Source organism: Corvus moneduloides, chromosome 5 (genome assembly GCF_009650955.1).
Source record: "Corvus moneduloides isolate bCorMon1 chromosome 5, bCorMon1.pri, whole genome shotgun sequence".
NCBI classification, from domain to species: Eukaryota; Metazoa; Chordata; class Aves; order Passeriformes; family Corvidae; genus Corvus; species Corvus moneduloides.
The window spans coordinates 12,607,767-12,630,052 of NC_045480.1; the positions used below are offsets into that span (position 1 = coordinate 12,607,767).

The 22,286-nt window shown below is 39.7% G+C and overlaps 1 protein-coding gene across 1 annotated transcript in view; it reads right to left on the minus strand.

Annotated features, from left to right (window-relative positions):
* Positions 1-6,286: 6,286 nt before the first annotated feature.
* The window catches only part of STK32B (serine/threonine kinase 32B), a 162,187-nt gene continuing 146,187 nt past the window's right edge, over positions 6,287-22,286 (minus strand). Inside the window, exon 12 of the mRNA XM_032109940.1 lies at positions 6,287-7,867. Coding sequence (XP_031965831.1) covers positions 7,729-7,867 — 139 coding nt within the window. The 3' untranslated portion in view covers positions 6,287-7,728. The remainder of the gene's footprint in view (positions 7,868-22,286) is intronic.

Below are 22,286 nucleotides of genomic sequence, written 5' to 3' on the forward strand. Positions count from 1 at the left end.
TGCTCTTCAAGAAAAGCAGGGCTATGTCCCTGCAATAGATACTGGCTCAGTAAACCAATAACCTTGGTCCTACCAAGGAGAGTGGCAGCACAACAGAGTGGAAGGTGAAAATCAGTATTGACACAGTCAAGGTGGGAAGGAGCAAGCTCAGGGAGTTTTAAACACCTTGCTGTAGTACAAATATGGTAAAGCCATGCAATAAAATAGCTCAGAGCTTTGCTGTGCATTTAGCTCTTCAGTGCATACCCACACCCAAAAAACTCCTAAAAAGCTTTAACTCCCTTTTTCCCAAGACCCTACAGTATTATGAAACATGATAGTGTGAAGTACTAGCAACTTAAGGCATCTTAAATATGATAAGGCAGCCTCAGATCAATAACTTACAGTCCTGACAGGGCAATGGTAAACTGTCAGCACAATTCACACAGAAGATTTTCCCAGAGAGGGACAGCACAATGTCTTAGAGACACAGAAATCTTCATTTGTGTGGGAAAACTGAAAATACTGTGAGGGGAAAACACAGAAATATGTTTGTGGTGTGTGTTGCCAGGAGAATATTTGTGTTTTTAAAGAGGAGACAAATTACAGTGAGGGTAATATGAAGGATCCAGAAAAGGCTAATTGTCTGGACCTATTAGTCCTCAAAATAAAAGGAAAGTGGAATAAAAAACTGTTAATATGAAATGGTATTATTTTTAAAATACAGTTCCCCCAATTTGACCTGTAGGATTCAATATTGCTGCTACAAACTTTAGCAGATACTTTATCTTGAATAAAATAATGAGAAGAAGGTAATGCAAGTTAGTGCTATAATCTGAGAGCACACTGTCAGTTACATACATTTTCTCTGATTTCTCTGCCCAGACTGTGTGGTTGTTATGCCTCTCATTTGCAGAAAACCGAAGCTATGCCACTTACTCAAATAGCTGTGCCTATAAGATGGGCAAAACATTTCAGAAATCTCTTCAAATATATGTTAAAATACAAGATGAGCAGCCTTACTTTATTTTATTGGTTGTTCAGTATTAATGTGTACCTCTGAAAAGTGTAACATTAAGCTCAATACTGAAGTAAGAGGAATGCTGGCTACAGGAAACACTTCAAAACACCGGTGGACTTGGTGGGGCTTCAGCAGTGTCTAAGCATTTCCAAGACTTTTAATTCCTGGAGTTTGTGACTCAACAGTAACAGAGTAGGTGGAAGACCAGGTCTTTTGGATGACAGGTCATCAGTGAGGTGGGGACTGGGGATATGTCTGGGGCTGGTGTTTGGCTGGACTTTGGGAGGGCAGTGATTGTTCTGTGTCAGTCAGGACGATGTTGAGCAGGGATGGATTTCTGTGCTGCAGTGTTCACAGATGTTTGCACCCCACACCTGGAGCAGTGGCAGGCCTTGAGGAAGGCAGAATTTATGGAGAACCATGCAGGGTCCTGTCAAGGGGGTGCAGGGTCTTGCCAAGGGGGTGCAAGCCAGCTCTGTTGACAGCTCTCATCCTGTTTCCATACTTTGTTTTAGCTCTCCACCTCTGCCTTCAGCTGGATTCTGCAGATGATCTGCTCAGCAGAAGTAGCCTTGTGTGTTCCCACTGGCCTGAGCTGAACCAACAACAAGGCACAGTTACAGCTGCTGGTGTCACTGCAGCAGGCTCTGCCAGCCCTTTCTGTAGTCTCCAAGATTGTAATGTCTGAGCATTTGGATATAAATGGGAACTTTATGTCCTTAAAGGAGATGTTGCACATAATTGAATGTAGAAAAATAATCCATAAATCTGCATTATATGGGTGCTCATTACATTTGTTAAGCTGATTTCACTGTTGCCTGCTGCCCTGAACTCTTTTTCCAGTTCACCCCTGGCTTCAAGGTGTATCTTGTAAAGCTAATTCAGATTGTAAATTCATTGCAGTCATGTCTGACCTACCTTAATGTGTGGATATAGCATTTATCATGATAGGACTCAAGACTTAGAGCAGACTTAGAGCATTTTCTCATTACTAATTAACCACAACAAAATTGCCTCCATACCTTTGCACAGAGGCTGGAGAATATTATACACACTACAAAATTGTGTAGAAAATACTAATTAAATTGTATAGCACTCTTCCAAGAGGGATTTTTCAAGTACAAATTTATCATGGTGGGAAAATTCCAGGGCTGTATTATAGCACAATGGATAGTAAGAAACAAAAAATTCTCAAGAGCACTAGTTCTGACATAGTTTTGCCCATGAAAGTGTCTGTGACTAAATCTAATTCCATTTAAAGGGCACTGATTTTACATAACTCTGTATTCTTGGGTATACATTTTAGAAGGACTTGAATTTTATGATTGTTTTCAGTTGTGTTTCTTTTAATGGATATTGAAAGTTACAGTAGTTTTTATATGTCTGCTTTATTGTTTATAATGGACTTAAAGAAACCCACAAACATTGAACATTGAAAGCTTTCTGCCCTATATTATAATTTTGATTCTCTGAGATGACTCATGAGGACAGTTGGGCAATTTTGTAAAAAAATGGTTTAATTGATTAAATACATTCCTCCTTTCCAATTAAAAAGGACAAAAAAAGGGAGTTTGTGACTCTGAGCCAATTTCATTGATGTATAGAGCATAGCTAATATCAGTCATTACTGAGGTTCTGATTGTACCATGTGTTTTCTCACAAACATGATTATAGGAAGCTCATTTGCATTGCTAAATGAAGGCTAAAAATACCAAAACATTATTCCCTGCCGGCCAGAGCATAGCTGATTCAATCACTAAAATACAGATAAACACAAGTAACTACTCTGATGAAAGCTGAGATGATGAAGCACAATGTGCATAAGAAATTAGTCATTTAGCTACTAGTATGCTCTCCAGTAGAAGAACACAAGGCCCTGTTTAAAAATCACACCAATCTATCATGGAAGTTTTTGTGTGGTAACAGAAGGATCTCTAAAAGCATTACATATCCCTCATTCAAAATTTATCACAGGACGTGTTGGTAGCACATGCTAAGGGTTGAACTGCAACTGATGTGTAGGAAAAAGTAATTCCTGCTTTCCCCAGCAGGACTGATGACTTTGGCTGCAGCAGGTGCTAGAAGTTGTTGTCCCTTTTGCTACGCTGGAAGGCAGAGTCTGAGCAGCCCAGCACAGCTGACAGGGGGGCCTTGCCTTCCTTTGCTTCTTAATCAGAGTCTGCATAGATGGACTCACTTTGTCATGGACGGAATCTGGGTCAAATATAGAAATAATGGAGATTACTTGCAGGACAGTGGCTTGTTCCTGGTCTTCTCTCGGGGCAGGTGCTAGAGCAGTGAGGCAGCCTATTATGTAGTTTTATTAATACACTTTGAATATCTCCTTGCTTTCCAGCTCCCACCAAAAGTGTAAATGTACCTGTCCAAAACCTCTAAGCTTCTCCTAAGCTGGCAGTCATGTTTTTCATAGCAGAAGTGTTGGCATACCTACCCACGTGCAAAACAGCCAAATGCTTTGGGTCTGATTCAGCCAACTTCAGCTCCTCAGTACACCCCATTACACCAATATTTAGGTTTAGTTTAAACTGTCAGAAATAAGTTTGAAATTGTGATCACATGTTCCTGCAAGCTGAAAACATCTAAATAAATGGAATGGATGGATTGTGCCTATTATTTCCTCTATAATGTACTTAGCTGTCATTTTGAATAATGTACCAAGACCTATAACCAACCCTCCAATTCCCCCAAATCTACAGGAAAATCTTCTGGAAACATTACATTAATCATTTTTGTCAAGACTACAGATGAAAGGAGCCATTTGTGCTTTATGACAGTTGGCAATTAAACATTTACAGTACTGTGCCAATATTTAATACACAATGTAGAAGGAGCAAACTGAACAGAAGGTAAATCTGGCAGAGTTTGATGTGGAGTGATGCTGTGGGAATGTGCATGTATGATCAGAACTGCAACACCACAGAGCAAGAGGTACTGCAATAAACTGTGGTAGCAGCAAACTGCTTTTCCAGCTGTGTTAGACTTCTTTCTCTCTTCCCTAGAACAGAAATGAGAAAAAATATTTTTATCCTTTAAATGACTTGGTGAAACCAGATGGGACTTTGGGAGTCCAGATCACTGTCTGCTTTTGCAAGACAATAAAGTTGTATAGAATAAATGTGTCCCAAGGAGTTTCTTCTGATTTTATGACTGCCCTGCTTTCTTTTTGTTCTCCATCTCACTGAGTATATTGTAAAAACCTTCTATGTCTTATTAAGACTTCCCTATTTTCATTTCTGCTGGAATCCAAGACAAGAGTATGTTTGTGTATTTTTTTTTCCTCTAATACCACTTCTGCACTTAAGGATGAAAACTGTTTAAACCTCTCTTACTCCCATTGAATAGATCACAAATTCTCCCATTTTTCATAAGGATTGGACTGCAACTTGACAAATTGTCTGTGCCATCACAAACAAGATTCATCTGACTAAATGTCAGTGCACAATGTGCATGTCCACATTTGGGCTGTGTGCACTGATGTTGTACTCCATGGAGGCAGAGCCACAGGGAGAACCATCTGCTAAAACAGACAGTCAAGACAGGGAAAGTGCACCACATCCTAAAAGCATTTTTTTTTTCATCTCTATTTTTGAGCCTGGATCTGGCTAATTCATTTTTCTTATGTCTAAAGTAGGACAGACAAGTCTCAGCCAAGCATTTCTCAGGCGTGTTCCCAGGCTCTGTGACTTCACTTGTCATATGTGTTCTGGCCCCACAAATCATATTCTATTAAGAATAACCTCTCTTCATGTTCTTCTGCACCATTATCAGAGCTTCCCAAGGCAAGACTGATCCTTACAGCTATGTTGGTTGAAAGAAAAGATGAAATAAGAGTGTAGGTGTTCCAGAGGGGTGGTGGAAGCCCCATCCCTAGAAGCATTCAGGGCCATATTGGATGGGGCTCTGAGCAACCTGATCTAGTTGAAGGTGTCTCTGCTCACTGCAGGAGACTTGAACTGGATGACCTTTAAATGTCCCTTCCAACCCAAACCATTCCATGGTTCTTTGATTCAATATTGGGTCTCCATGGTATAGCTGAGGGCATTCACTGATCTGTGTAATAAGTTGACATAAATAATTATATGTAGCATAAGGTACAGCTTGCAGTCAGTGGAAGTGCCATGGACTACGGATAAAGCTGATTGGTGCCATGATTTCATTTTTTTGCAAGCAGTACAGTTGTTTGAGAAATGATCATGTGGCCACAAGCGTGAAATTAAAGTGTCTGAGCGAGCTTGCATTCATGTACAATACTCTGTGCAAATATATTTAAGTAGATGCAATCTATTGAATAACCAGGCTCCTCTCAAAAACAGCTTAGTAAAGCACTGGCAAAGACATCCAGCAACAGCCAGATCGGACTGCAAATATTTGGTAGAATCCTGCTGCTAATTAAATTCTGTCTGCAGTAAACTCCTCCAATTTTTGATGCAGTCACCGATGATCTTCTTGCATATGTAGATCTTCCATTCTATAAACTTCTCATTCTATAAGCCCAGGTTTCTTGGGGGCTGTGTGTGCATTAGCTGGCAGTGCAGCTGGACAGGAGGGGCTCTGCTGACCTGACATCCACATGAGCTACATTTGGAGAAGTTCCATCTCAGATTTTCTCTTACCTGTTCCTGTGGTCTACAGGCCCAGGGCTGGGCAGATGGCAGTAAGTGCTCTCTCGGAACACATCTTCTGACTTTGTATCCTCCAAAAAGCCTCTGATTTGGGTGCTGCAATAGGTACTAAAATGCAGTAAGGCTGTAAGGTTGAGACATTCACTTCAAAAATGCCTTCCTAGCCTCAGCTAAGGTGCTAGCACAGTGGCATCCTGTGTGGTTGATGTACAAAATCACCCGGAGTAACTCTTCTTGCTCAAAATAACTGTAACCACAGAAAAAGAATAAAATGTGCAATTGCCTTTTTTCCCCATGTTTTCCAGCTGGAAAATTTTACATGGAAAATCTCACTAAATTACTGGTTCTCCTTATAAACGCTCTCTGTCTCTAATCTATATCGTCTGATACATCATGGATCTTGCAAAATTTTGCTTACGATATTTACCCAGTAACATTAATCTCTGTAGGATTACTTAAATAAATAAAAGATTTTCTTTCACATCCAGATCAAGGTCCAGGATCATAATGAATTTTGACTGGAACAGAACAACAGGTGTTTCCAGAAATTATGTGAAATCTTATCCCCTTTGGTCATTCCCAAGGGAAACCAATGTCAAGAAAAAAAAAAAAAAAAAAAGAAAAAGGTCATTATAAGAAAGGATGGATATGAAACAGTTTATTCTGGGCAATGAAATCTGTCCTCTTATGACCAGAAAAATTCTGCTCCTTTGCTTGATCCTATGATTATTCCAGTCTATGACCAAATTAAGCAAGTAGACCAACATCATGCTCATGACAGACATAAAATCTTTATCTTTGTACATTTGTAAACTGCTTGTTGTTGATAGGAACACCATTTCGTGGAGCGATAAAAATCTGTATTTGCAAAAAATTGTGACCAAAATATAACATGAAACAAAATTTTAAAATATATTCAATTACAAAGAACTTTGTAAAAGATAGAATGGGAACAATGCAGTAAAAATAGATTATTTCAAATGTTTTTCACTTCCAAAAACCTTACTTTTTTTTAAAAGGCTGAAATGAAATTTGCTTACAAGTGGTAACCCTTCAAAATAGAAGCACAATAGGAGAGAATAAACATGCATTTATTATCAAAATGTGGATGTACAAGTTGCAAAATGCCATAAATGTTTGGAATTTTGGGTGCTGTTTAAAATAAAAGGATTTCATGTCAGCAATATTTTGACTAAATTATGTTTCTTTCTATTCAAGATAGTTTCATCCGGAATAGATCCGTGAAAATAGAGACACATGTAACTTCTTCACATTTTATAACAGCTAGCTATGGATCTGAGCAAATTCTTAATGTTTTTAGCTCTCCTTACTAACTCTGGCTCAGTCAGCCTATTGGTACAAATAAAAAGGTCTTTCTTTACCATGGTTAGCATACATAACTAATGTGTCTGATCTTGCATCCACTAAAGTCACTAGCAAAACTTTGACTTGGCCAGGGTCACATCTTTTACTACAAAGCAGAACACAGGATGTTAAAGAACAATGTGAATACACTCACACTGCAACATTTTCAATGAGTTTCAGGTATTTAAATGAAATTATTCAGTGTTTGGCCCATTTGACACTACATTCATGTATTTACATCATGTACATCTGTTATAAACTCAACAGCAGGTGCTTAGAAACAGCTGTGTGCAGCAGTTTCACAAAATTCCAAACTGGACCATTTTAATTAACGGAGGGATTTGGGGTAATGTAAAGCCTTCAAGGTAAAGCTGGCCCCAATATAACGTTGTCTCTTGCAAATATCCAGGAATGTGGCAATCTTTGAGAGGCTGCCTAATGAATTGTTTCAAGTTTTCTTCCAGGATTTTGAAAACAAAAGTCACACTTACTTAAAAAACTGTATTTTGTTGCTGATGGTCATTTTTCCAGTGGCAGATTCAAGAGCAGAGTTGTATGTGGAAAATCTCAGCCAGTGTGCTGTGTGGGTTTGTCCTTGGTCAGGGATCCGGCTTTTGGAGGGGTCAGGTGTCCCAGGACCCAAGGGGTGCAGAAGAGGGGGGGTGCAGAGAGGACCTCCCCTCCCGCTGCTGCTGAGGAAGCGTGTGGGGCCGTGGCTCACTAACTGCTGCAGCCTCTGGTGCAGCCGTGTCCCAGCAAATTGTTGTTCCTCCCGTCTTGGAGTTTCTCATGGCTCTGAAGGGATGCTCTGCTGTCAATGCTGGAAGTCTGTCCACTTTGATCCTGCTGTCTTCTTAATCTGCCAGAGGTTAAAAACATTGATAGAGCTGTCATGTGCAGGTAGCTGTAGCAGAAGGACAGCTGCTGCTTGCCCTGTGGATGGCCACGTACACCTGGGTATAAAACAGATTCCTGCAGCATTTCACCCGTATTAACTGCTTGAGCTTTATAGCTGCCATTTCCTCTAAACACTGATGATTGCTTCCTCCTAAATATGTGAAGTTAGGTCTTGGACAAATCCTGCTCCACTTCAAGCCTACCATAAACAGCCAGCAGAGGAGAGTGCTTTCCCTGGCTTTAGCACCTCTGCTCAGGCTGTAGCTTGGTAAAACCTCCAGGTAGCTGGAGGCTGATGAAAGCTGTTGACTGGGCACACAACAGCTGCTCCCCTCTGTTGTCCTACAAAGTTATCAGTGACCTTCATCAGTAAAAGAGAAAAAAACCATGAGATGAAAGCATATTCAGTACTCCTCTTGTAATTACTTCATATGTTATCAAAGCCTCATAAGTGGTTTCAAGCAACAATGGCAACAAAATCCTATGTTTAAAGACTGCAACATTATCTTTTTTTGACATCACTTTCTAGAGAACAGCAACAGCCCTAGAAGCATCTGCAGTCCTCACCAACTGTGTTATCATAGAGCTTCTCAGCATTTCTGCTCAACAGTGGTAGCAGTCTCTGTGATTTTAATGTGATTCATGTCATATTCAGTGTTTTCCTCCAAACACTGTGTAAATACTTTCAGGAGAGATGGAAAGACTCACAGGGAAGCTACATGGTAGGGACCATTTTTTTTTGAAGCATGGACAGCTACTATTTTGAAGGAACTTTTCTCTGACTGCTTCTTTTCTCAAAATGGGAAATAGTACTCCTGAAAATGGCACCAAGACTTGGCACCAGAGACACGATGGAAGAGCTCTTTGGTACAGTGATTATAAAAGGTATATATGCTATACTCCAAAAAAAACCCAGCTTTGAAAGTAATATAGAATACCTAGAAAATAATCATTAATGGAAAAGGATGAAAAAATCAAATTTAAATGATCAATTTCAAATCCTTAAATACTTCCAGGTGGCGTAAAGAATATGGAGACACCATAGTGAACACTCAGAAGAGAATGTGAATGGATATGAAAATACTTTAATTAAACAGAGGACTAGAGGAGGCTATTAAAGCAAAAAATATGGGAACACTGTACAAAAACTTAAGTTTAAAAGGGCAGACACATTAAATGAAAAGCTGTAAGGCAGAATGAAAACAACAAATCAGAGGAACAAATTTCTAAGAGCATTTACCCTAATGGTGAATTTTTTCAATTGCATCAGAAATCCAATGGTTACCATTGAGTCTAGAGGTCAATGTAGGATTTATTAGAGAATAGCACAGAAAATACGAGTCCTCAGCTGAAAAGCCTATGAATTATCTTCACTAATGTCCACAACAAACGCGCTTAGGAAGATTCCTTTCCTTATGACAAATTTGTCCATCATCTCCAGTTAAACCATCAGTGAAAGAGCTTTAGAACCTGTTGCTTAAATTAATGTTGGCAAAGCATCAAGACAATGGATTTTCACCCAAGGACTCTAAGAAAATTATAATTTTTGCACAGCTGAATGGAGAGTGTAACTTATTCTTCAAACTGTCTTGGCACCGTGGAAGACAGCAAATTTGATGACTTAGTTTTTTTGTTGGTTTGGGGTGTTTTTTGTTTGCTCGTTGGTTTGGGTTTTTTAACAAGACCTTCAAAAAAGATCCAAGAGACTACCAGGAGAGCAATAGAGCTCGACTTGAGACTTGAAACATCTCAGGATCTGAGCTACTGGTACAAGACTAATGTGTTTGTAGGCATCGAAAGAAAAGACTACAGTGCTTGGAAACTCATGTTGCAAAGTGTGGGTGGCAAACCTTGCAAACTGCTAAATAGTGGAGTGAGACAAATTTTGGCTCTATAGAGATCTGAGGAATCATTGCATTGGTCTAAGACATGCAGGTGCTTTCTCCCTGAAACTGTATATTTCCTTTGTTTGTAGAAAGCTGAAAAAGAAGGCAGTTACTGCACTGCTCAATTTAAAAGGAAAATAAGAATTCTCTCAATAACAACATGAAGCAAGAAAACACCAATTTTTTTTTTTTTTCTGAGAACCACTCAAACTGGCACAAAGGCAGCATGCAAGTAAGGAGGACAGTGTAAAAAGGAGAGAAATAAAACCCATGCTGAGTTCAAAAGATACCTCTGGCCAGGCTCAATTTTTTCACTCTCTACAGAGGTGGTTAATAATGGTGATTTATTTCCATTATTTTCTTTTATACTGTTCCTACTCCCCAGGTCTACTATTGAAACAGAATATGGGGATTTGGAAGTGCTAAAGAAATACATTGTTTTAGCAGTGCTTCATTGAATTCCCTTTTCAGACATTTTCTGTTTCTGTATCTAGATTCACTACCCATATTTCAAACTATCGAAGTAAGCAATAGGTTATTAACCTGATGAGGAGGTAAAAAATTAACTGGTATTTAACTATTTAATAATTTATCAATAACTTTACTAAGTTATTAAAATTACATTAAGTATTTCACTCTAGGGGTTTAGTTACTGTGGGCATACAAAAACCTGCTTACCAATGGTCTCTTGGGGCTGGGGAATTGGACTAAGAATCAGAAGATTTTTATTCTGTTTCCACCTCTGTGGACAAATTGCAGCACTTTTCTGTGTCTCAGCTTCTCTCATCAGCTGTCAAGGCAGCTGCTGTCTAAAATGATGGAAGCTGAGAACTTTGTGTCTCTAAGTACTGCTCTGTGTCTCACAGGCCTGAATGAAACAGGGAATTACAGTCTGGTCTCTGTGATTATTAGAAAAGAAGGTGGTGTGTATAATCAAGAAAAATGTAATTATACTGCATGTGTAATTATGCATGTATGCATTACTGAATATATAAAAATACAAAAATAAAGAGAAAAAACTGGCTAAAAGCTAGGATGGAAAATAAAATCTTGAACTGAAAAAGACTGCTACAACTATGGCAGGCCAGAACGAAAATCACAAACATTTAATGAAACCCAGTAGCAAACTTGGGAGCACTAGGGAATTGCTTACAGCTCAGCTTTGTTCTCTAGATGAAGAAGAATATTGAAGTTTGTCTTTAGGCTGCTTAGTAGGATAAGTCCAATGACAAAGAATGAGAAGTTGCAGATTCAACATAACTGTCAAAACTGCAGATTTGCTAAGAATAAGGCCTCCTCCCAAACCACTGCAGTTTCAGAAAAAATAAAATAAGGCAATTGGTTTGTATTTCTCTCTAGCTCAAAACTGCAGACTCAGGTCAAGACACAAAGAAATGTGTGTGCACAGTCTCTTCAGTTAAAATATTAGACAGTTACAGAAGTGAAATTTCTCTCTTTTTGGTGCATTCTTGATTCTTTGGTGTAAAACCCGGAGCACTTTTCTGTCAGATGTTCTCAGCTTTTAAAAAATGTGAGTACCTTGACATGTTTCCTGTAATCATGGCAAAATAAATGCAGTCTGGGCCATTCTGTTCAAAAATGACTCTAGTGCAATAAATCACTTGTAGGAGCTGCTTTCCAGTGAATGACTTATCTTGCCTTTAAGCTGATGCGGCGACAGGCTGTGATAACTGGATAAAGGCCCAGGGAGAATGAATGGCTTGACAGAGACTTTGTGGTGGATCTGAAGCAGGTTCAGATGTTCCTATGCTGAATACTATTGGCTAAGAATAAATAATAAAATGGCCAGCTATGAATGAAAAAGTGAACAAGTGGTTCTAGTGGACAGTCATATGGAACAAAAAAAACCTGCAGGGAAAAGAGGATGAAAATGAGTTTGAACAGTTTCTGTTACATTTATTCCATGACAGTTCTGTGCAAATACATAAGTAGTCTCAGAGGCAATTATGCTGAGTGCTTCTGCTGAACCAACAAAGAGTTTTCCTTCCCTTCGCCATCGATCTGTGCAATATTGCTAGTGTGTGACACTGAGCACTGCACAGACTCCTCTCCAGCAGCGAGGAAGAAGGAGGCTGTACCAGCCACTACGGGAATGCAGCAAGAACAGTAACGGAACCTCCAGTCAAGTCTTGGCTTTGTCAGTATTTCTGGTAAAGAGGAAGAGCCTGTGTGAGCCATGAATTGCTTTTTAAGGTTCTCATTTTCTCAATACTCAGATATTACAGTAACTTTCCTGCAGCATTGATTTCTGATGCTGGATCTTGAATCTGATATAGGTCAGTGGAAGGGAATTCAGAGGAGAGGGAAAAATTCTAGGTCCAAAACTGCTATATCAGTACAGAGCAATGGCATCAGGCTTTGCAAAACATAGTTGCTGTGTTTGACAGCCATGCAGAGGCTGTTACACTGCCTGTCACTCATCTGTTTGCTCAGTGCATGGTAACACCTTTGTGCAGCTGATGCACTCCTCAGTGGGCCTTGCCAGGCTGTCAGGGTGAAACTGAAGCCTCAGAAATACAAGGAGTTTCAAAGGGTGAGCCTGCTCTCAGCAGCCATTGAGAGGAGAAAAGAGACCTTCTACTGGCAAAAGAGACCTCAAGCCAGGCAGAGCTGCCCCTCCTCTGAGACTCTCACACTTACCACATCGTAAAGGAAACTCTTTTGACTATGGAAAATCTGCAAGTGAGTTCGCCAGTATTGCAAATCAAGTGTCCTAGGTGTGGAGGAAACAGAACAGTCTGAGTGGGCAGTGGATTTGTTTTGTCTTTTCTATATTTAGCATTTTACCTTGGTCTCTTGATATTTCAAACACTTTGCTGGAGAAAATGGATGCTTTGCTTTTGGTTTGGGGGAAAGAAGAGCTTAATAAAATGAACTTTAGAAACTGTAGTTTTATTGTAGGAAAAAAAGCCTATTAATGACAACTTTTACATCCCTTGGGATAAGTCCTGAGGAGTAGATAAATCTGTGGAATATTTATCCCAGTTATTTTTCACAAGGGAGGGGGTCTGAGATCAGAAGAGATGAGGCATGTCTATGCTGGCTTTTTGAAATTCATGAATCCTGGAGGACAGTTTGCTAAATAGTCAGAAAACCATCTCAGTTGTATGATTTAGCATCTACACAGAAGTAATGCTGATGGCTTGTGCAGATGGCCTTGCTATAAGGCTAATTCTGAACACATCTGAATCAGAGACTGATCCGTCATGAGGAATGACTGTGCTCAGGAAGGAACTGTTTCATCTACATGTGTCTGAGCATGTCATGTGTTTTGTCTACGAGACCACAGATACAGAAGTCACGAGGAGATTTTAAAAACGCAGTGAATGTCCTAATGTCCAAATCCCATATTTTTAGAATGAGTTGGCAAATAACACAGCACTAGAAACTTTTCATTCTCAATAGAAAAGATCTAGCAATGACATTTTCTGAAGGACTTAAAAGAAGCCAGAAAAGGACAGAGATAGGCACTATTTTGTTATATCCTGGTCAGAGAAAATACAAACGTGAAAGTTATGCCATATAACTAAAATAGCTGAATATTATAATGTTGAAAAACTTTCATCCAAATAATTTTTACAGGGTGGTACAATTCTGTAGAGGGACTCCATAAAGTAAGAAGATCCCAACAGTAGCAATGTCTCGCAGGGATCCTGTCAGAGCTGGGGACACCCAGCATGCCCAGCCAAGATGGGAGCAAGTTGCCGAGATAGCCAAGGATGGAGTAAGATATCTCAGCACTGAGGGCAGGCAAGGTGTCAGTTTTGTACCCACTACTCTTGCCCACTGTTTGTTTCCAATGTCAATTTTTATTCATTGTGGTAATGATGCATCCAAATTTGTATGCAAACATAACCAAAACAGGCCCAGAAGAATAAATCACAAGTGGTGAACACAATTTCTTTCACAAGGTGGTGACTCTTTAATTATTCCCACACCACCACTGCCTGTCCCTGAACACAACTAATTAGTTTGAGTGATAACTAAGCACTGTTTCACCAAATGGTTCAGAAATTGCTTCCTAAGGAAATGGACGTAGTTAGCAGCTGTTATTGAAACTGGCTTCAAGGCTTGGTTCCACACAAAAGAAAGATGAAATGCTCAGCCCAAATAATTTGTAAAATTTGTGGCAATCTGGAGCTCTGTGAACCAGATCCCCACCCATCTCCTTTATTTCCAGTCAAAAGGTATAAAAAGGAAAACTTAATGGGACTTTGGAGTCTAACTGTGGCAATAAGATTTGCTTACTGTGGAATAAGTACAGACTATATCCCTGTGTTGCTCACATTTTTAAGTGTTTTTATGCAGAGAAACATGTTCTAGAAAGAACAGAAGGATTTGGACTGTGAGGATTCGAAAGGACTCACACTGAGTGTGATACAAAATGTAACCAGAAAGCTGCTGGGCAGCTTGGACTTTACACCTTGGTATAACCCTCATGAAAGGGGTCTGTTTTGGTTTACATCTCTGCCTAAATAATAAGTGTTCAGTAGTAAGCAGGTGGTTGACAGGTGGAAATTAACAATGTTGGTCATGCCAGCTCATTTTCTACATCAGCTCACCCAGCAGCCCCAAAAGGACTCTTCCCTCGGCTTGGCACTGAGGAAAAATGTTCACAGCACCCACAGTTTCTCATGCTTTACCTGGAAAAAGAGTCACTTCCCCAAAGTCATGCAAAACCTCATCATTTATAAAACCCCTGTCTAAGCTTTATAGCAGCTCATGCACTTCAGTAAAGTGGACATACTACAAAAACAGGGCAAGTTTTTGGCAGTAAAATGTAGGTCCTGCAGTGCACACATGTCTTTTCAAAAATAATGGGCTGTATGCATGTGCATCTCATACTCCACTTTGAAAAATTCACCCATTATTTTTCTGACGTCATTTTAACATCAGCTGCAGGCAATGATTGTGGAAATACTGATAACAGAGCATGATTTCTGGGACAATAAGCAGCTTGGCTTGTCGTCTGGTTTCCTCTGTCGGGAATAAGAATGGACTTTGATACACAGTCACTTAATAATTTTCTGCCTGCATGTTTTAAGGTTTCTCTTATAAACTGGTCCTTGCTGTGTTCTACTTTTTGTAAAAATGGAAGAAGCTGGCAGTACTTTACGATTGTAAATGAGCGTCACGCTTTCTCTTACATCTCCTTTATTCTGCTTACTAGTTCTCTTCTGCCAAGATTTCATTCAACTATACTTTTTAGTGAAAAGGTGAAATAAAGAAGGAAGAAGTGAGCAAAGGATCCTGATCAAGTTATTTTTTAACTGAATAAGCATATGAAGAAGAGTATTTTTACTTTTCAAAACAAAGTAGCCAGAAAAGTTATCATAAAGGACTGAAAATTCCTAGATTTGCTTTCTTTTTTAAAATGTTAGCAAAAGTGAGCCTATAAGTTTATCAGAAGTTCAGACAATTTGCTTAATTTACACTTCCATCCATAAAGAAGAAAATAGTAGCTTTGCTCAGTGTAAATCTTAAGGAGCAGTCAGGTCTACCCAAATCCTATGAAATTCCCCAACTTGAAAAGATGTGCTCTAATTTAATAGCAACGTATAGCAGAAATAATTGTTAATCCTCCTTAAGATTAAGTTACCTGGTAACCTGAACATCTGACAATTTATTCATCCACTTCCTATTCCCCAGTGGTACCTGGGAGGGCTCTCATGACAGGCAGCAAATAGAGCACTGCATGGGAAGGCAATTCCTGTCTTTTAGACGTCAGTTCCATTTGCTCCTGAAGATAAGGATCAGTGCCTGGGAGCTGAGTGAGTGGCACAGACTGCCTCACACCCTTATGGCTAATCTCTAACCTGCAAACCAGAGTTGTTGGATTCCAGCTGCCTGTTGGGCAGCCTTTGGTCTGTGATAACCCCTGATGCATGAAGGGAATTGCTTCAAAGAGTGATTTTAGCCTGGGAAAAATTATGCCAGGGACCATGCTAACAATGGAGCAGTATGGCAGATTGCCTGTGTACTGCCTATGAAAAATAGGCAGAAAACAGCAGTGAAGGTGGAAAATGCAGGATAAGAAAAAAAAGGAGTGGAAATGGAGGAAGGAGAGTTAAACACTTTAGAAAAGAGGACGGATTCAAAAGAATCCCAGCTGTGGGCATCTTATTAATTAAACTAAGTAATTATATAGCCAATTGAAACTGTCCCAAAAGACAGCTGTATATAGCTAATGTCCTTTTTGGTTTGTTTATTAAAAATTCTTTTTTTACATGTAGCAGAGGAGCAGAAAGCATGGGAGAGTTGATAGTGGGCTTTTCTTTCATTTGGCCTCTGCACAGAGTGATCTCAGAAGTCTTTTCAGGAAAACAGAAATCACTGGAAAGTGTATGAATTTTCTAATCATTTCTGAGTAAACAAGGAAGGCACACTCTTGCTCTGTGTCAGAGGAAGCTTGGGGCAGACCAGGGCAGACTTATGGAGCTGCTGAAGCAGAGACAACACTCATCACTCAGCCACATCAAAGCTGAGTCACAAGACTCCAAAGTGAAAATTAGTCTGTAAACTCAGATCATTTCCCCTTGATCTGGAGTTTGTGTAGAGAACCGATGTGTGCAGAGCAGCCTTAAATGAGACACAACCCTCCCCGCTGTCTGAGTTACAGCAGGTGTGTGTTTTGGGAGACCTGGGTCCAAGAAGCAACTCCATTGAACCACTAGCCAAGAGTGGATGTCATGAGTCTTTGACACTTCCTTGATAATGTTTACAGCTATGGCTTGCTTGTTCTTGGCCTCCTGCCCCCATGGCTATGGACATACACTCAAATGCAGCTGCCCCACAAGCGATGCTTGGTGCTGCATGAGATACCCTTGATTACCTGACACAGAGAGAGTGGTCAGACCACAGAACTCCTGTGCCTGTGGAACTGACATTTAGAAATGATCTGAACTCTCAAATGTGGGATGGATTTTATGCCAGCTAACTGTAGACAACTGAAAGATTAGTTCAGATTCTCTCTACAGGATAAATAGAGTCACTAACATAGATTAATTTCTTCTGGTCTAAGTAATCTAATATATGTGTCACAGATCAATCTTGGGAGATACAAGTCTCTCCTCACTGAGTACTAAAGGAGCTTAAACTAAATAAATTATTTTAAAATATATTAATTTAAAGGGATACAGGCTTGTTGCACCTCTAGAAAAACATATATGCCTTCCCTCTTTGAGAAACAGATTCAAGGCCCTTCCTGTCTAGTGGCTTTACAAGCTCACCACACACTGCACTGCTTATCAGAGCCAATTTACTTCTGGATTAGAGCTAATTTGCACCCACACTGTTCAGGCGTGCAGAAATTGAATGGTCCCATCAGCCTGTAACACAGCACATGCTGATAAACTCTGCCAAGAGCTGGGTAATGAAATCACCAACGAGAACAGGGTGCAATTGCCTGCTCATCCATGCAGACGTGCCTGTAGCGTATCCAGGCTCTGGCTCTGCCAGCAGTGGCTTTTCTGCATGACTTGGGCTATAACTTGAAAAATACTTTGTCATCTAATTCCCATTTATTTCAGATATCTCTGAAAAACCTTGTGTACAGCCTGTGGGGTAGGAGTTGTTCTGTGTCTAAGCACTATTTAACTCAGTCAGTCTTTGACCCCAAACATGTTCTCTTGGAACTGAGTGCTTTGATGGAAAGAGTCATAACGTCAGGTCTGTTTTCCTAATACACCATGGCGTACGTGTTTTGATAGCTCAGTAGACTACCAAGTAATTATTCAAATAACTGTATTTTAACTCCATTTAAATTTAAATTAATGATTTTCAAACTAAAAGTTACGCTTTATTACAGCTGAATGTAAAAAATAAAATGTTGGGGGAAGTATCCCCATGTAGCCCATATATCTTCTTTTACCACTGACACTCATGACATTTACTCCCACCTTTTCCAAGAATCTTCAGGGAAATATTCTTAGAGTTTGGATAATTGATTCAGGTTGATGGTTCCTGCTGAGTAATTACACTCAGTAAATGGCTGTGAATATGATTTTCTATCAACCAACAGTTTATAATCAAACCTAATGGGTTCAGGTGCACATACAGCATGAGTGACATGTGAAATACCAGTGTGCAGAAGGCAAGTGAAATATTGTACTGGGTGCTATAGGATGTTGACATTCATTGTCTTGAGATCTCAGGTTTATCCTGGGATTTGATGAAGCAAAATAAGTGAAGACATGAAGTAAATAAATGAAGACTTCAAACGATGTGCAGTCATTTAAGAAAATGTGACTAAACCAACTGATTAACACTAACATTAAAGCCAGGTTCAGACAAGTGAAATAGGTGTCTCTTAGAAGTGGCCTATTGTCTGTTCAAGGTGCATCCTAAACAATGTCTGTCTTGTTCAGCCACATTTTAAAATGTGAACAAGTTTTTCTAGTTTAAGTATCTTTGCAGATCCACATCTACAGGGAACAGGAAAGCAGTTATGAAATTTCCCAATAATATACTGGGTTTTAGACTTTTTGGGATGACAGGGAAAAGATTTTCTTTCTAGTTAGCCAATATCCAGTTTTAAGACCATAGGCACCTGTCCACAAATAAAGATATTTCCCGGTGTGGGCCAAAACACATTTTCAAGAAAGGCATTAATTTCCTAGCCTGCCTTTGGTGTGTATCCTGCAGGATGTTAGGCTCACCCTTTTGTTCAGCTGCCAGCAGATGGACAGACCACATGGAGGTCAAGGGACCCACTCTGTAGCAGTTTATGAAGAAATGCAGCCTGTGTGAGGAAACTCACATTGGAGCAGGAGAAGAGTGTGAGGAGGAAGCAGCAGCAGAGACAACATGTAATGAACTGACTGCATTCCCCATCCCCATGTGCCCCTGTCATGGAGGAGGTAGAGGATTTGGGAGTGAAGTTGAGCCCAGGAAGAAGGGAGGGGTAGAGGGAAGATGTTTTTAAGATTTGCGGTTTATTTCTTACTATCCTGGTCTTTTATTTATTGGCAATAAATTAAATTAATCTTCCCCAAGCTGAGCAAATTTTGCCCATGACAGTAACTGGTGAGTGATCTCTCTCTCCCTATCCTTTCCTCAACCCATGAACCTTTTGTTGTATTTTCTTTCCCCAGCCCAGCTGAGGAGAGCTGTGATACAGTGACTTTGGTGGGCATCTGGCATCCAGACAGGGTCAACACACCACTAAAGTCAGTCTGGCTCTGCCTAATTATTTAGACCTGACAATAAACATTCTCAGGCTGGCATATGCATCTGGGAGTAGGCAGGTTCAGCCCTACCCTTCTCACAGCACCAGACTTCCAGGAATTAAAGGCTGTGTGTTGCCAGGGAGCAGCCACAGCCTGCACTCACCTCTCTGCAGGCTCATCTCTCTCCACCTATTTCTTATGCAAGATTTCTCTGCTCCAGTCCAAAACTTAGCTTCACATGAAGTCTGATTAACTGTGGAGCTCCTTCCTCCCCTGAAGGTGGACCCCACAAAAGGAGGCTGAGCCAGGAGTTCACCTGTGGTTGCACAGCATAACTTGCAGCCTTCGGTTAATCACCAAATCTCCCTGCACAATGTGTGGGAAAGGTGCTGCCTAACACAGGGATCCCCAGAAGCCACTCTACTGAACATCATTCAGGTTAGTCACTAAGGTGCACCCACAGCAGAAGCATGTATTGTGCCCCAGGTGGGACACAGGAAAATTACCTCCACATGGGAGGTCTTCCCAGGGGATGGGGGATGTGTCCTGGAACACAGCAATGGACAGTCTGAATCTTACCTAAATCTTTTACTGACCTAAGTCTGCATTTCTTTTCCTATTTCCAATAGTAGATATATATATAGATAAATAGATAAAGATATAGATAGATACAGATAGATATATATACACACACACATACTTGCATGTATGCATACATACACAGATATGTGCTATTATGAAGGGTATATGAAAATGGAGACCTTGTAATCTGTGAGAAGCCATAAATGCACAAACCCAGCCATTCTACCTAACAGAGATTCCCCTCTCTCATAGTGGCCCATTTCAGACACTAGTGCATGTTGTCGAAGAATGAGCTGAATGGAGACAAATGTCTGCTGTGGCATATCCCCCTCACTTCTGACATTTCCAGGTTTCCAGAACCAATAACTGCATCAGAGGCCTCACATCTCAAGGACCTTGATGGATCTTTTCCCATGAATTTCTCTAATCCTTTTTAAAATCTTTTTGTATGTTTAACATCCAAAGCACCACTCAGCAACATGCTGCAATTCACAAAAAAACATGCTTTGTTTTCTTTTAAACCTGCAGACTGATGACTTTGTGACCTTGGGTTACCACAAAGAGTGAATAATCATTGCTTAGTCATCTTCTCAATAAGTTTCAGAACATGTTATTATTTATCCAGTTCCTGTCTTTTCAGTTGCCTCTTCTCGGAGTTTAAATTAGTTCAAGTCTATTAAATCCTTCTACATGACCCATGTCACCCCCCTGGCCAATCCTGTTTTTCTTGAAACCTTTCTAAGTCCTTTGTAACTTTTTTGAGATACGAAAGCAGAACTGTACACAGAATGAAAGATGCAAGTTTATGTATATGAACATATATTTATCTGTAGCTGTTTTTTCAGGTTTTAACATATCAGCACCTTTTAGTCTTCTGCTTAGCATTGTGCTATCCACAGTTTCTTCAAACTCTCTGTCCTTCATAACTGGAGTTAATTTTGAGTCTATTATCCTAAAGGTAAAGTTTAGATTTTCTTCTTCCTAATGTATTTGCATTTATCAGTACTGAATTTGAGCTGCCATTTTCTTACCCTGCAACTCAGAACCATGGCTATCATTATCTATTGCAGCTCTTTGCAGTCAGATTTAGTCGTGACTACTCTGGTATCATAAGTGAACTTTGTTCCCTCACCATTCACCTCCCTTCCCAACTCATTTATGAATATATTCAACAGATACATGGACATCAGAGGGACTGGCAGTAATAATGTTATCTCATTACTGGCTTGTTTCTGCATTGCTTCATCAACTGGCTCCAAATTGCTTTCTTAAAACAGGACAAGGATTTCAGTCTTCACGACTCATAATGGTGACTCATAATAAGTGAAAATTTATGTTAGTGTGGGACACAAAGAGAGATGAAGAGAAATCATGGAGGTAGTCCCCTATGGCAATGGAACAGTCATGACCTGTTATGCAGCCTTTATTTATCACAGATATGATTTGTCCCATGTAACCTGTTCAAAAAATTAAAATATTTGGTACTCAGAATTATACAGTTGTGCTTCCCCTCCAAAGTCTGAGATGTATAAATGAAGACTCTTCTTTCCTCTGAATTGACTTCCAATTAGTTTTAATGAGGTGTATTTCTGTTTAGTTTTCTGTGAGTAAAAACTAATTTCTGGCCTCCACTGCTAAGGATGTGCATGTTATCCTGACCTTTCCAGGACCACATTTCAACATGGGGAATGCCCTGACATATGCACCCCCATACAAACTTTCATTCCCAAAGTTGGATGGTCAATGTAGCCATTATAATGGTATCATTACTTGCTTGGGAAAACTTTGACCATTTTTCCTGGAAGACTTTTAAAATGAGGTTCCAGGTACTCATTAGCCTTTGTGGGTTTTTTCCCTCCATGAAACTGTGAAAGGAACACATCATTGAAACAATGGCGTTTTTCTGACCACTCCTTTCTCAAAAAAAAGTGAATTTGAAGGTATATCTGTAGAAAAATTACCAGTTTGGACCTGCTACACTCAAACTTTTAGGCAGCTTGGCTCACTAGGAAGAGAGTGACATTTGGATTGGCAATTCTAAACCAGCAACAGTGAGCAGGAATCAAAGGCAGAAGTGAAAGGGCTCATGTGAGCAAGCAACAGTTATTACTGCCCAAACACAAATCAGGTTCAATCACATTCAGAAAAACACCTTTCTAATTGCGAGAGCAATCTCCAAAAGCAGACATATCCATTTCAAAAGGGAGAAGAAAGCTTCAGTGAAAAGCTGTGCAACCACTTGAAATGCTCAGAAAGAAATGGATCTAAACTGAATTAAGGTCAGCAGAAGGGGCAAGAAAAGGAATGCAGCTTCATCCAAAAAGGATTCAGCTATTAGAAGGATTATGATAATATAAAGATCTCCAGAGATACCAAAGTGACGTAAAATACATATTAGAAAAGTACATTCAATGAAGTATACTGCAAATCATTATGAATATTCAATTTCAATCAAAATAAAATGAAAGAGAGTACTCAGGGACTCTGGATTTGAATCTGAAAAGACAATTAAAAGAAAAGAACTAAAAAGAGAGAGATAATAAATTTGATCCTATAAAAAATGCAGAGAATATTAAGTAAGCTTTTCACCTATGATATGGAAAAAATCAGACAACGTGATTTTAAGCATCTTAATATGCTTAAAATATGCTCCCTCAAGTTTTGCTATTTATTCTGGGAACAGAGAGCTGTCTGTTCACCTCGAGCTGTTCAGGATCATTTATAA